Source organism: Drosophila erecta, unplaced genomic scaffold (assembly GCF_003286155.1).
Source record: "Drosophila erecta strain 14021-0224.00,06,07 unplaced genomic scaffold, DereRS2 tig00000055-arrow-pilon, whole genome shotgun sequence".
Taxonomy (NCBI): domain Eukaryota; kingdom Metazoa; phylum Arthropoda; class Insecta; order Diptera; family Drosophilidae; genus Drosophila; species Drosophila erecta.
The window spans coordinates 11,731,684-11,746,807 of NW_020825200.1; the positions used below are offsets into that span (position 1 = coordinate 11,731,684).

Here is a 15,124-nt window from a genome sequence, read left to right on the forward strand (position 1 = left end):
TTGAATGAAGCTACCTAAGTAAATTTTATAATTAGCCCATCGTGATATTTATATTACATACATAAAAATAGATTTCTTATGCGTGACAAAGTAATATTTGGTTTTCTTATAGATTTAAAGATAGATAGATAGATTTTATAGCATAAAAGCTCTTTCAAGATCACTGATTTCAGTAGTGCAAATTTTGGTGGGACCTTCACCTGGTTCTATGGTGTAATGGTTAGCACTTTGGACTCTGAATCCAGCGATCCGAGTTCAAATCTCGGTAGAACCTTAGGGGACCGCTTTTTTTCTAAATATTTTATCTGTCTTTTTTATTGCTCCGGAACGAGTTAGTTTAAAAACGCATCGCACAGTCTTTGGCCAACGGAGTTTGCTGTTTCAATTTAACAACGAGGCTGCCACGTACAATCAAACAATCCCAGCAAACCGAGAACAGACAACTGCATTTGCATATGTATGGGGGCTTGTCTGCGTTTCAGTTTCAGATACAGCTTCTGTTATTTCCTTTTGGCTTTAACTGCACCGAATAGTTTTGGGGCTCCAATAAAACGGCAGTGGCCATAAAAAGTGGCAACTCATTTCGCGCTGAAAGATACGAAATGCCTGAAAGCCAAACAATTGAAATTGCGCAGCTCTTTCATTAGCCACTTTGGCTGCCAACTTTGGCCCCAACAACATTGTTTTGAATAATTTGTCAGCTTAAAGTTTTTGGCAAATCAAGGGGCATCTCGCACCCAGTGAAACCCAGACTATCAGCAGACCGGACTACCACTTGACTTTAGCCGACACTAAGCTGGCCATTATGAGTGTTTAACCAGCAGCAGAGTCGCCAGTTAGTTTGTATCTCTAGGTCGCAGTAAAGCAATTGAAAAACTGGAGATGAAAAAGTGGAAAATTTATGTATGGTCGCGCTAGGTGGTGCGGAACAAATTTAAATGTGACTGAAATTCAAGAATACATTGTTGAATTTGTTACAGTTTCAAATGCGTATTAGAATGCCTTGAGTTTAAATGAAGCTTTTACCTTTTCCTGTGCAAAGAACTGCAACTTGCCACTTTGTAGCATTAAACGTATAATCTTACCCGCTGCGGCTCAGGCTCTTAATCAATTATGCGCCCTTCTGAACTTTGACCTAGGAGACCCTACAAGCTAGGCAAGGCATCGAAAACTGGAGGCTAATAATAGAAAGCCAGGGAAACCTTAATAATCGATATTTGACAAATTGCGTAACAATTGCTACATCGCTTGGCTTTAATTTCATACCTGGAGTGTCGCCCTGTCAAGAGCTAATTAATTGGATTGGCTAAATTGGCGAGCTGGCTACTTGACCACCACTCCCCTTACCATCCTGTTCACTTGTCAAATTTCAATAGTTTAGCTCATAAGTTGTCCCAGACAAACTGGAGCTGTCGGCGATAAGCCAGACCAGCCACAAAGACGAACATTTTGCAGCAGATTTTCTTAACCCCTTCGGTGAACTTGTTTTGGAGATAACCGCGCAGGGGGGAGGTAGGTATGGGTTTGGGCCATGTTAGGTGGAAAACTGTTGACGTTAAACTAAACGAGATTCGTCTCGTGGCGTTTATTTAATGCGCTTCGCTGACTGGCTCCCACATAAAAATTCACCGAAAATTTGTGTTGATTGCATTTAATGTGGCGAGGTGGGATTGTTATGGCTTTCCTCCCCATTCGAGTTTTCCACATGATGCCATGAAAAGTGAGCATTCGCGGTGTCCATTACAGCCAGAATAGATCAAACATCACATGGCTTATTAAATTTAATCACTAAGCTCCCAGCGCGACAGTTGCACATGATGACTTGGTGGATTTATATCGTGGAAAAGATTGATTTTTGAGTGCAGTAGATATATGAAATTTCTTCGGCGGCAATAAAATCGTCATTACACGCAGTTCCTGCAACTTGTGAAATGGTTTTCGCTCCTCCAATTATTAAATATGTAGTAAAGTGGAAGATCATGTTATTTTAAATCACAATTTTTTTCTTTTTTGTATTATGTTTATCAAGCTATTATGACAACATACAAAGTTATATATACGTCCACAGTTATTTGTTACTACTTTTAGATATTTGTAATTACTCTGTTACCCATAATTGTTATATGTTCACTCGCCGTCTTTCATGATAATAAATAGGTATTATCGATGCCCTGCGGAATGTTTTCTTTTAGTTTTGCATCTCGGTTTTATAAGGGTCCTCAAGTTTTTGGCCTTAATTATTGACTGAGTGGTCTGGTGAACCTGAACAGAAGGCGGCTATTCTATCCATGATCACAGCAATAGGCTCATCAGTGTGCGGAGGAAATATGTGGAAACTGCGCTCATGGGGTTCATGGGGTTGAATGCCTCTTATTTTAATGCCCTCTACCACCGATTTAGTTATAGTGAATATAGTGAAAACCAGGCTGCTGATTTGCTCAATAGGTCCTTGATTGAAAAGTACCGAAAAGACTTTACCCATGGATCGGGACAGCCGACTTTTCCTTCGGACAATCACTGTATTTTTTTGTAACTCCTGTTCCATCAACTTCTTTAAAAAACGATGTGTTCTTTCAATTTTCCTTTTTTGTTTATCTGGAGGGTAAGGTGTTGAATCTTTCTCCAAGTTTCTTCCAGATTGTTCGGGAAACGTATCACTTGCACGCGACGATCCTAATAGTGTGAATAAAGTATATAATCAAAATTAAAGTTAATAATTAATAAAATCTGACTTACTAGTCTTTTCAATATACTCAAACCAGTCTCTTCTGTTATGAATGCCCAGATTTAACAACATGTCTCTGAGCGATTCGGTGAACCTTTGGCGTTTCCTTCTCGATCCTTCTTTATTCATTATAATAAATTTGATACCAATTACGTTGGGAAATGTAAAAAAAATAATTTAAGTGTAACGGACGATAAATTTGTAGCTTGGACAGCTTTCAAAGTATGAATGATATGTAAGTCTGCCCCTACTATATATCTATATATACTATATCTCGTATTTCTTTCTTAGTTAGTTTTCTTGCCAAAAACTGACGCATTCAACTTCGACCAAGCACGTTTGGCAATATTCTCCATTTACTTTGCATAAAAGAAACATTTTACTGCAGGTTTCCTCGCTCAGCAATTGGCTTTCATCGGTTCCCGATGGCTCACATATTATTTTCTTTCTTTTATTGGAATTGATAAATAGCGCCGATAAAGAATTATGAAGCGTATCTACAAAACAGATACCCAATGCTACCGAAAAACCAGCCAACGTACAATAGCAAAAAACCAATATAACAATTTACATAAAAAATGAATGCGCTGAATTTTTTGCCCTGGTGCTTTCACTTTTAAGTGCTTGTAAGTGAATGCACATGTATAAATAAATGTTTGTTCAATTTTTTTGATACGAAAACTTTTATTCGAGTGCATAACTTTGCCTTTTATGAGTGGCCAGAAAGTATTGAAAGGTTTTTTCAACAAAAAGCGGTTTGCTGAGAATAGTTCAGTGCTTCCCGTAAAATTGTTCAGTGCTCCCGTAAAATTGTTGAGCATGTAATTTTTAAATTAAATAATTTGTCGCAAGTGGTTTGGTAAGTTTTCGAAATTTCTCTACCTAACCATATTTGTTATTCTATTGTGCTTTAAATGAACGTAATCTGCGCATCAAATCCTAAACATGTCAACCCAAATTTTGTGGACAAGCCAAATTAATTGGCTTCTTTATCGCGATTATCATTCCGACAAATTTAATACAGCCATAAAAACTTACAGTCCTTGCATAGCATTTGTCAGCCCGAAACAAGAGCCTTTAAAAAGCCGACATTGTGCGGCAATTTATCAACAAATTAACGCCCACCGGAAACGTCGAAAAGTGTGGAAAAACTGCCGCCTCATTTGGGCCGGAATGTCAGAGGTTCGTCTTGGAGCAGGGTCAATGGCCCAAAGGCCAGTTCCTAAGCTCCTGGCCAAATCCGCGGCGTGCTCTGACCAACCATAATAATAATCAATATTTGCTGTGCCACTGAAGACGCCCAAAGACACTGGAGAAATCCCCAGTTGCGTGTTTGACATGTCACCCGAAGCCAACTGGACAAAGTCAGGGGTAAATGTGGGTATGGGGCTTACGAAAACGAGCGGCAAACAAAAATTCACGATTTGGCATCGTCGACAGGAAGCACATTAGGCATAGGACGCCCCAAACGCTAAGTGGGTGAAAGTGGAGAAGGATAATGGACGAGGTGGTGGCGTGGACAATTTCGGGGACATTTAAATTGAAATGGCCTGTGATTTGGCAGATTTTTTCGGCTTGACTTGCTTAAAGTTGAGCCTCTTCAAGGACGACAGGACACGCAGCACGTACTCAGAAAGGAGCGAGCACAACACGGGAATAGAATGTGTGGGGTCAGAGGATGCTCAAACGATTGCTTTTTATGGTGATGGGAATAGTTTTGAGGAAGATAACAACTTTCAGTTAACTTAAATATGAGTTGGGTAAGCACACATATATCGCAAGGAAGCCTGTTTAGTTGGAATACTAAATATTCAAGTAAATATCAAGTTTTTAGGAATCCTCTGCATTGGTTAACCTATTAAAATGAGCAAAATTAACTAGTTTATACCACTTTAGCTATGATAGATAGCCTGCTGTAAGCCACTTCAGTGCTGTGGAAAGTGAACAAGTTCCATCTGCTATCCACAAGATATCTTAATGAAAATCGCAATATGGCCATGTCAAGCACTGTATAATCAGACACACCAAAATCTGTATGGCAAGCTGCTTCTGGCCCTTCACGTTTGGAAAATATGGCTGCCAAATATGGGCAGCAAATAATACATAGAAAGTTAGTTGTGTCACACGATTTATGCAACCGTAAGCAATCTACATGTAAAACGCTCACATATATGCCTTACCAACATTTATTTTCATTTTGAGTTATGGCTCTCCTCCTGCAAAGATCGAAACCAAACTAAACAAAGCCTAACGCACGGAAGAAGTAAATTAAAAAAATAAATAAATAAGCCACAAGGGCTGGGCAAACAAAACCCAATAGAGATATAGAAATGGAGGGACATATATAACGCCGCCAAGGGGCGGAGTGGGCGTGACGTGGGCCCGGACCTTGACGTGCGTGGGCCCGATAAAATTGTGTTGTGTTGCCTACTTTTGGGCGGCGGACCCGGATCCGCCACAAAAGGGTGAAACGGCAGCAGTCGAAAGTTTTGTAGTCCAGGGCGCGTGTATCGGTCAATGAACTCGACTCATCTAATGAGCTTGTACATTTGCGTTTGATTTATGAGCCTGCTCGATACGAAATCTTAGCCATTCATTGCTTGTCTCAATTTGAAGTACTGGGCTAATCGCACTTTATGCGCAAACACATGTCGTATACTTAACGTGAACAGAGCACAGGGCTCCGTTTGACTGGCATGCAGTCCATTTGCATATTTATCTAAGGCTACAAGCTCCAACTGGTGACAACATCGCCACTGCCCTTGTCGGATTTGCAGGGGGTAAAAGTAATGGCACTTTGATGAGTTGCTCACAGGGGGCGGTGCCAAGGGTGCATTGGATGTGCAAATGGGGGTCAAAGGTGCAGTGCCAGCGCTAAAATACTTGGGGATTATGTCGAGCCAGTTTCAATATACATAGTCGCAAAGCTGGGTTAAGCTGCGCTGAAAATATGCACAGAGAATAATAAAAATCAAATACAACTAATTTATAGGTACATCACTTGACCTCACAAAGGATTACAATAGAATCAAAGGCGTTACCCTTGGTCCTGTTTTCAAAACGACATGTTTCAATCGCAAGGGATGGGTATTTTTTTTAAAGCGTATGTATTTCTTAAAACCAACATATATTATATTTATTCCATTTCTTTAGGCCTGATGCCCTTTTATTTCGGTGTACTCAACTGTTGAGAGAAAATAGAAAGTGAAAGCGAAAATTCAAATCAAATATTTGTGCTACGGCCGCTGGAGCAGGTCGGATCCGGGCCTCGTCCACCCACCACTCACCCATTTGGAGGCGCAGTGGGATTGCGGGCTCCACAACATCCTTAGATTGGTTTGTGCCGAAGCGCGCCAGGAACGCCGCCGTGGAAGGCATGGAAATTGGCGCACAGCAGACATGACAGGGCAGTCGGACAGTCGGACAGTCGGGCATCCTGGCATCGTGGAATCCTGGCGGACGGGACAGCATGTACCATCTACCATCCAGCAAACCCAGTTAACGCGGCTAAATGGCGGGGAGCGAGCACATGCATCGGCATCGCCAAACAGGATCAGCAGGAATTTGCATTTTATGGCGTCTGCGAATGCATTACCCCGACTACGACACCAATGAAGTCCTTTGTAGATTGCGCCCACGCCTGACCCTGTAATTGTTTGCATTAAGTTTCCTCGAATAGTGGTAAATGCAATTAAAGTCAAGTGAGAGCCGCAAATTATGTGGTCGCTGTCGCTTGCCTCGTTGCCTCGCTTGCCTCGCTGGACGCAGTGCAGCATCCCTCGTCCTTGTCGCTGCTCCTGCACATCTTTTGGGGGCAATTAAAGTGTCAGAAATGTTGTGACACGACGCGTTCTCGGCGTTGTTTTACAGTTTAATTGTCTCGGACTATTGTTTATCTTTCGTTCGCGAAGAGAGCGAAACGTGAAACAGAAAAGTTCAATGGTCAGCGAACTGTGACACACAGTGGGCCAATTCACAAAGTATAAAACGTACAAATGTTGCTAAATATAAATAAATAAATGTGTTTACTTTGCCACTTCATAATCTACATTAGTGCGGAGCCAGTGAATTACATCTTGAATAATATATATTTAAGTTTTCATTTGTAAAGAGCTGCGCGGATGTTTTGCGCCCGATTATGCCTGGAAGTATTTGTCGAATAAAAACCAAATGCATATGAACGGTTGGCTGCCTTTCCACCAGATCCCTCACAACTTTTGGCTGCCAAGCGATATCCACAAATTTGCTGTAATTCGAGTTTTATGCAGCACTCGACATGCAATTTTGTGTGCTCCATGCTCATATGAGTTGTCTTCGGTTTCGGTTTTCGCTTTCTATATGATATGGCCGCTGCCCCATCCCAAGGACCTCAGTCAACTGTCACACACACATAACGAATGAGAGCTAAATGCTGCCGTCTTTTCTATATTTCCCATCCCAGCCATCAATATGCCAGCGTTGGTAAGAAGTAGGTCGATGTGGGTAAAAAAACACACAAGCTGACTTTTGCTGCATGTTTATTGTTTGCACATTGATCTCCTATTTTCCAAATGAACCAGAATTAAACGAGTCTCTTTAAACGGAAGTGAACTCAGTAAAAATCCTATTCTCGACAATTTGGCTTCGAAACGTAACGTCAATCAATCATTTTATACCCCAGCCACTGGCGTTGCCTAATTTATGATAATTTCGCAAACACACATTGAGTTTCCTTGGGCATTGAAATGCTGATGAATTATGGTTTAAATACGAGCCTTTCTGCATTTGGCAGCTTTTTCAATGCTAATGAATAGTTTATAGTGCCAAATGAATGGCTGCCAGTGAAAAATGTGCAAAATTAGTTGCTTTTTCCCCGGCTCATTTGTCAATCCATGGGAGGTTTTAATAGGAACCTTATAGAAAAGAATTCATTGAGCTTTTAAGTTGTCCTAAATGCTGTACCTAATTGCATAATTGAGAGTAAAACTCTGTCCAGTGGATAGTGAAAACTGAGTTCAACAAAAGTGCACAGGACCAACATCCCGACAAGGTCATTACACGCACACTTTCACACGCTCACAAGGACTTTCGCCTGATTTAGTATGTGTAAATATTTTGCTCTCCAAAGGCCCCCTTCAGCACGAAATTTTCCCTGTTGTAGTTATCGTCGTTATCCTGTTTGTGTGTGCCTGGTCAGGACTCTAGTTGCGAGGACAGTCGGCAAGGAGTTCCCCGTCCTCTGCCCCTATAGTGTCCCTCCTGTTTCCAAAGTGCTATATCCCGCACTAGGACTTGCACACACACACACACACACTCAATCCCATACGCCATTTGCTGCAACTTCCGCTTCCGTTTGGGTTGGCCGAGTTCAAGGGGGGAGTGGAGGAGGTGGAGGGCGGCTGGCAAGCTCTTGAAAATTTACGGTGCCTTTGGTCCTCTGTTGCATTCCTCAAATTACCGACACGCATACTTTATATTGGGCCTGCATTAAGGGCCAGAAACGCTCCATCTCCTGCGCCATATCTATTTCGCTGGCCCATTCCAGGGCTATCTCGTGCACTTTGTGGCGCTTTTAATTAACGGGAATTTATGCATAATGCGCTCGGCCAACCCCCTCCTCGCACCCCCGATCAAGGCTGGAAGTTATGAGCCGTCAGCGGAATGTGGAAATTCGCAAATGAGGGGGAAAAAAGTGCTGCTGGTTCATTGTCAGTGGAAAAGTGTTTAGTTTCGATTTTTAAGTTCGGACGGTGGGCTCTCATTAGATTTATTGGGATAATATGCTAATGCCGCGCGAGATGATACAATAAATCTCCCTTGCAACACACAAAAGAGGCATAAATTTTAGATAATTAGTAAAATGTTGGCTAATTGAAAATAATGTGCGCACAAGTAATTTTCTAATAATTACACAAACTAAAAACATGCCAGACTTAAATTCACACCCGGCGACCACAAAAACATTTCAAACTAAATGCTTTCCAATTAACAAATGACAGTTTTTCCTTTTGGCCTTTTGACAATATACACATTTTTTGGCGGCAGTGCCGACAATTGAACTTTTTCTGACCTCTGTCATGCCGCACAAAGCGAAACCAGCAACATAAAAACCTAAAAAACAGGGAAATATTTCCCGCATAGCAGCGGTGGAACAAATAAATTACACAACAATAAAACAATATTCTATTTCCACATAAGCCGCTTTCAAATGCCTAAAAATAATAGAAACTTTCCTCCTTTCGCAGGGGGCCATAAAAAAGTTTTCTTTGTAGCCAGCAGATGTAGCAAATGTCGGAAAAGCGACAAGCGGACGACAACAGGAGCTGCGCCAGCAGCAACAGGTGTTTATGGCCACTCAATGAATGCCGGCGTAAATCTTGCACTAAGCAGTTCTCCCAGCCAGGCTCTCCCAAGGACCTGGCCGCGTTTACGAGCTGGGAATGGCGCTACAGCGGAACAGGTTAGGCATTTGCACTGCCCGCACTGCGCAATCTCTGCAACATTTTGGCAAAACTGGGTTTTAGGACATGATATCGCAGTTCGACGGAACGAGCAGATTTCATTATCAGTTTTATGTTAACAAACAAAAGCATTCATAGCACTCATAGAGTTCCCTGTGCTACAAGGATTGCAGCTTTAAGCCCTAAAGTTTGGGGCCATAGCTGCTCAGCACCAACTACTACTACACTAAAAGAGGACTTATTGGAAGTGTAAATGATAGATATTATATTTACCAGAAAGATTGGGGTGCTGGTTGGAGTTAGGTCTATTAAATGTTAATGCTAAAAACATAGATTCCTAATATATATCTCATTTGTGTAGAGATCATATTTCACCTAGGATCATTTCGAACCGAAAAGAAGCCAAAGGAGTGCCCACGTGCAGCCTTTTTGGCAACATTCCTGTGTGTTGCTGGCAACTTGCGATATATGTTGCCGCTGCTGCGGTTGTTGCTGCTGCTGCTGCTGTTGCTGCTGCTGCTGCTGCGGCTGGAGGCTCCTCCGAAAACGCTTTTCGCTTCAGTTCGCTTTGTGCGTTCGACGCGTGCGGTTGGCTCCGACGGATAAAAAACTTACATATACGTGTACATGTGTAGTTGGGCGGCGGATTGGGCAGCGAACGGATTAGCCAGGTGCCACCGAGATTGGTAGGCGCGTGAACTCGTTACGCATACATTATATTTCTGGGCGCTGACCGCGATTTTAACGGATCCAACGGCGGCAGCAAACTGCGGCAAGGAGTCGGCAGTACCGCTGTGCTCTCTTGTGTGGCGGCTGTTTTGGTGTGTGTTTTATTGGCGTTAAAGGTCGTTTACTTTTTGGCGGCATCAACAACTTTTGTTGCTGTTTTGATTTTCATCTCCCCTGCGCTTGTGTTGGTGCTTGCATTTGTCACTGCGCGCGTGTGTGTGTGCTGGTGTGTGAGTGTTTATAACACACTTTCAATTTTCAATAAAAAACAAAACGACCTAACGTCCACAAAAATATAATAAAAGTTCGCACACTGATCTATGACGTCGATTTGCTCAACGCGGCGGCTCGTGACGCTTTAAATGCCTATAGAATATATCGTGATCGTGATAGCATACAGTACTCGTATATAAAATCAAATGCACATATGACACGCGCTTCGGTGATACGTGAAAACTGTGCCAGCTGAAATGGATAATTATTTCAAATCTGCTATCGCAAGTGATACGAAATTGAAATTTACATTTAAATGGGTCGAGATAGTGCCATTTTATTCACAAGTTAATTGAGTGTCCAAACACGGAGAATTGGTTTATTGAATCGGAATGAATATTCCATGTATTTTTCGAGAACAAAAAGGTTGCACGATTAACAAACTGTAAAGAAAGAATACTTTTGGGAACATTTATATATACTTATGAAAAGTAAGGTCAAACTACAACTTTAGTGCTGTTGAAACACGTTTTTGTCTGGGCTTTGTGCCCAAACAAAATGAAAGATTTATTAAACTCCCAAAGCTAAATTCTCGCGCAGTAGTAAATTTCCCAAGGCGAGCATAATGCATGTGAATACTTCTCATTCACCGCGACTATCTGTAGTCAGATTTCGTTTACCCATGGAGGAAAAACCCCGAGCAGAGTGTCAATGCACCCGGGGCAGAACTCAAGTCCCCGAAAGCCACTAAATATGGTCACATCAACCTAGAGAGCGCGCCGCGAGTGCAATTGTTAATTATGTATGCCAATCTGGTAGCCAGAAATGTCCACAACACTTTAGCGCCCAAGATATCAGCAGACAGCCGAAATCTCATGCATTTCATTAAGCCGAAAACAAAGAAAAAATGCCACAAAATGTAAGAAAGACTGAAATCATCACCCTAGTCACCACCAGCCACAACCGCCCACTGACCACCGGTCACCACACAAAGTGTTGACGCGTGTTTGGATTTCCATTTAGGCCCTGGACACGGGACGCTCTGAAGCCAAAAAATTCCCAACGATTCCGATTCCCACTCGGATTGCATATTTAATCAGAGCTGCCAAGTCTCTTCGACGATGCAGCCCACATCAAGTTAAGTTTCAACTTAATTTGTAATCCATCAGCAATGTCGAGCATAACCCTCTTCTTGTTAATTTACGAGCTTCAAGTTTTGCGCCACCAAAAACCCCCGAAAAAAGGTTGCTCCGGGGCGTCATCAATTTCGGCAAATGTTCCTTCTCGGGCGGCTGCCGCCGCGATTCGCAAATTGCAGCTAATTGAAAAATGTATACAAAACAAATAACAAAAAGCGAAGCCTAAGTGCATTTCCAAGGCAAGCCGGGGCAACTTAACGATCTGAACTGAGGTGGAGAGCGGGGTTTTCTATTGATGACGACAGTTTATAAGAATTACGCATGAACAAACTAATTTCCATTATGAAAAGCCCCAAAGAAAAAACAAAAGCGTTGCAATGACAGACAGAAGTGTGATAAACATGCATAGATAGCCGACCAAGTGATGTTCTTTGTGCTCGACGCCAATGGATGAATCAATAAGAAATACAGATACAACATTATTTGTAGTCCATGACACATTCAAAAGGCAATATAGGTATCTTTAATAATTTTAAATAAATGTAATAAGGATTATTAAGTTAGTGCCACACTCAAAACTCGCAGCTCGCATGAGAGTATTTCGCTGGCAGTCAAGTGTGGCGACTGCAATCACAAATGGGTAGCGCACAAATAAACATTTTCATTTAAAATGTTATATTTATTGAAAGGCGACATCACTTTTGATATGAAAACTCAGGCGTGGGCGTGGGTCTTCTCTGGCTTTTTGATCGTCATTGGCGGAAATTGCCGTACAGTGGGAGAAAAGAGCTCAAGCAATTGACACGATTACCGAAATATGGGTCGCAATATATGGAAACGCGCTCGTCTATAAACTCTATATGCATGCTGTTCATGGTGTTAATCAAAAAAGCGGTGCAAGTTTTTTAATGATGTTGCCACATTGGTGTAATTAGGCAAATGGAAAGGGGCGCTGAGGGAAATGGAGCCGAGAAGAAGATGCTGACAAAATCGTTCAAGCTGAAAGGAAAACTTTTGCCCTAATGCAATTTGCGCATTTGCCACAAATGGAAAATTTTCTACTTGGCTTCGAGTAAACTCCATGGCGACCCTTAGACTTCAAGGTGTGACGATGAAAATTTACCCTTCATTGACTCAGAATGAGATTTCACTCTCTTTATTCCCTTTAAAGTGTGTCTTGCGAATGCGTAATTAAGTTGCTTCATCAATTAACTCGAGTACACGCAGCAAAAAGAAAGGTTATTCTGATGGTTGAAAGATGGTGGTTTTAAGCTGAAGCTTGATTTCCACTTTAATATTTACGAAAAATATATATACTGCTATTTTCCTAGTACCTAAAGTGTCCGTTAACAGGCCCGCAGACCCGAAATGGTTACAAGCAGCCCACAAAAGTCAGTCAGCAATTACGCAGATAGAGGGTGCTGGAAAGGAGCTCCTCCATCTCAGTGGCCTGCTACTGACATCCTAGCCCACCCATTCGAGTGTTACCAATTTGGGAGCTATAAAAATGTCTGCAGCAAAACAAAACAGCGAAAGTGGTGGAGGAGAAAGGAATTTTTGGTATTGTTGTCTAGTGCAGCGGTCAGAGTTAGCAGGGTTCAACGGGTCGTATGCGTAATCAATTGTTGCAGCTGTGTCACGTTCTACGAAAGATAGCCACAAATAAGTAAGGCCCGATCTGTTTGGCGCCCCCACTGCTACGATTTACTTAATCGAGTTTTGGACACATTTTCAGGTCAGTTGCCAGTTGGCAGCTGCCTTTGTGCTCGATACTCTATTGATTGCCAGCCAAGAGAACCAAAAAATGATACGAGCTGCAATAATAAACAAAGTGGCATTTCCATTTGCCAAAACGAATTGCTTGCATGCACGTAATTTCCCGGAAAATATGAAAGAAATGTGGAGAATGGAAAACAAAAGCTTCAAGCCAACCAAGGGTCAAGATTTCTGGGATTAATTACTTTCGGTTGTCTTCAACAAAGAATCTGAAAACGATTTAAGACACATTTCGGTCGTCAGACAATTGACCCAAACTGCCAATAAAATTGAGTAGCATGAAATGTAAATAGAAGCCTTCTCTCCTTCTGGCTAATGGGTCGATTATGACCGCGATGACGTTGCCACTTTGCACGGCACACAGCTGAGGAGAATGTAATGAGAAAGCCATAAAATAAACAGTTGAATAATCGCCAATAATGAGAGCTCCCATCTCCGAGTTGTTCCCATCACGCCCTGGGGCCATCTTAAAGATACACGAAATCGATTCGACAGCAATCCGCACAATAATAACATCCCAAAATACATGTGAGCTTCTCAACAATGGGCCAAAAGCAAAAGAGCCACGAGATCAAAGCGATCAAAAGTTCCCCGATCTGTGGGATAAGGCCATGATATGAAATCCGTGAGGTGTGAACTTTGGTGTGGCCTTTCTTTTGATTGGGGAACTCATAGTGATAATTGTTTGGCAGGTCTGAAGAAAGATCCACAGTTCTGTATGGCTAAACATTTATTGTCAGACTATGGCTCTGTGTTTATAATAATATTTGGATTAATTATGGACATTCTTTGCATTTCAATTTGTGATTTATAGGCGAACCATTATTTGGAAAAGATATTCTTAGCTGCCCGTAGCATTGCCCTGAATTTGTGGGATATATAAATAAATACCTACATCATATATATTTTAACTATTTAATTAGTTAAATTGCGTACTCATCAGCTACGTTTCTCCTTTGGCGAGTTAGTAGAAAATTGATTTTCACCTTAAACAGAAATCACATTTAATTATTTTTCTCTCAAAACAGATTCGAGCGCGCCAAAAAATTAAATAAATTATGCAACAGCTGTCATTAATAAAGTCGAGCGCGAAAAAGCCAAAAGCAACAAAAATCGAAAATATCCCACAATGAATCAAGGTCAGTGTAAAAACAGCATAAATGCAACAGCAGCGCCAGCAACACAACAGCGGCAAATTGAAGTTGCATTTTGCGTTGAAAATCCAGTTTTGTATTTGGTGAGGTGCACTTGTTGTTTAAAAAACACACAGGCCGAGATATATTCGAAAAACGCACTCACGTTCGAGTGACTATTGATTTCTTTTACATATCAAGTGAGCTGAAATTGATTCAATCATGCCGCACAGGTTTGCATCTCAGGCTCTGTTTTTGGGGAAATATAAATTCACTCCATGTCAAAATCAATTCACAGCAAGAAAATTCAACTTTTGCCATATCGGGTTTCATATTTTTCATATTTCCCACCGACGTACTCACATTCACACTCACACTCGCACTCACACTCGACAGATCGCTTTTTTGGGGCGTGTCAGTGTCTGGGTTCTTGTAATTAATCGCCGCGAATGCAAAAATTTATGAGATTTTCATGAATTTTTGAAGCCTCTGCGGAGTTATGTGGGTTGCCCATGGATTGGCATTGAAGTGCGTGGAAAACCGAAAAAACACTCGCGGTGACTATGTGCCAACTGACCATATATCAATTAAAGTCACAGTCTCAACAAAATCGTGTGACAATTAAATCCGCAAAATACCGAATCGATTGACTTGGCAATCGTTCAACTGTGCACATTTGCATGGTTGTGGTTCGGCGAAAAATACGATAAACCGCTTTAACGATTATGTGATAAACACTGAGATTGATCTGTCACAATATCCAGTCAATGTCAACTAATCAGCCAGGCGGCTAATAGCGATATAATTAGTTAATTAAGACCCGTCCAAAAGCTTGGGAATCGAGGATTGATTAGACGAGATTAGAAATCGGGAAACTTAAAGCAACCCATAAATATACTCGTATATAAGCAATCCTTTGGAAAAGTGTATGAAAAACTTATCAAGCATAGTAGCTATATTTCCATTTAT

General features: G+C 41.5%; 1 protein-coding gene and 1 non-coding gene across 2 annotated transcripts; one reads left to right on the plus strand and one right to left on the minus strand.

Moving 5' to 3' along the window:
- Positions 1–202: 202 nt before the first annotated feature.
- On the plus strand, positions 203–274 carry Trnaq-cug. The gene has a single exon. It is a non-coding gene; the product is annotated as a tRNA-Gln (tRNA).
- A 1,532-nt stretch (positions 275–1,806) lies between these two features.
- Positions 1,807–2,873, minus strand: LOC26526157. Its single transcript, XM_026979005.1, has 2 exons — positions 2,737–2,873; positions 1,807–2,673 (listed from the first exon to the last, which is right to left on the minus strand). Exons 1-2 carry the CDS (start codon positions 2,852–2,854, stop codon positions 2,234–2,236), a joined length of 558 nt encoding a protein of 185 aa, XP_026834806.1. The 5' UTR covers positions 2,855–2,873; the 3' UTR covers positions 1,807–2,233.
- Between the last annotated feature and the right edge of the window lie 12,251 nt (positions 2,874–15,124).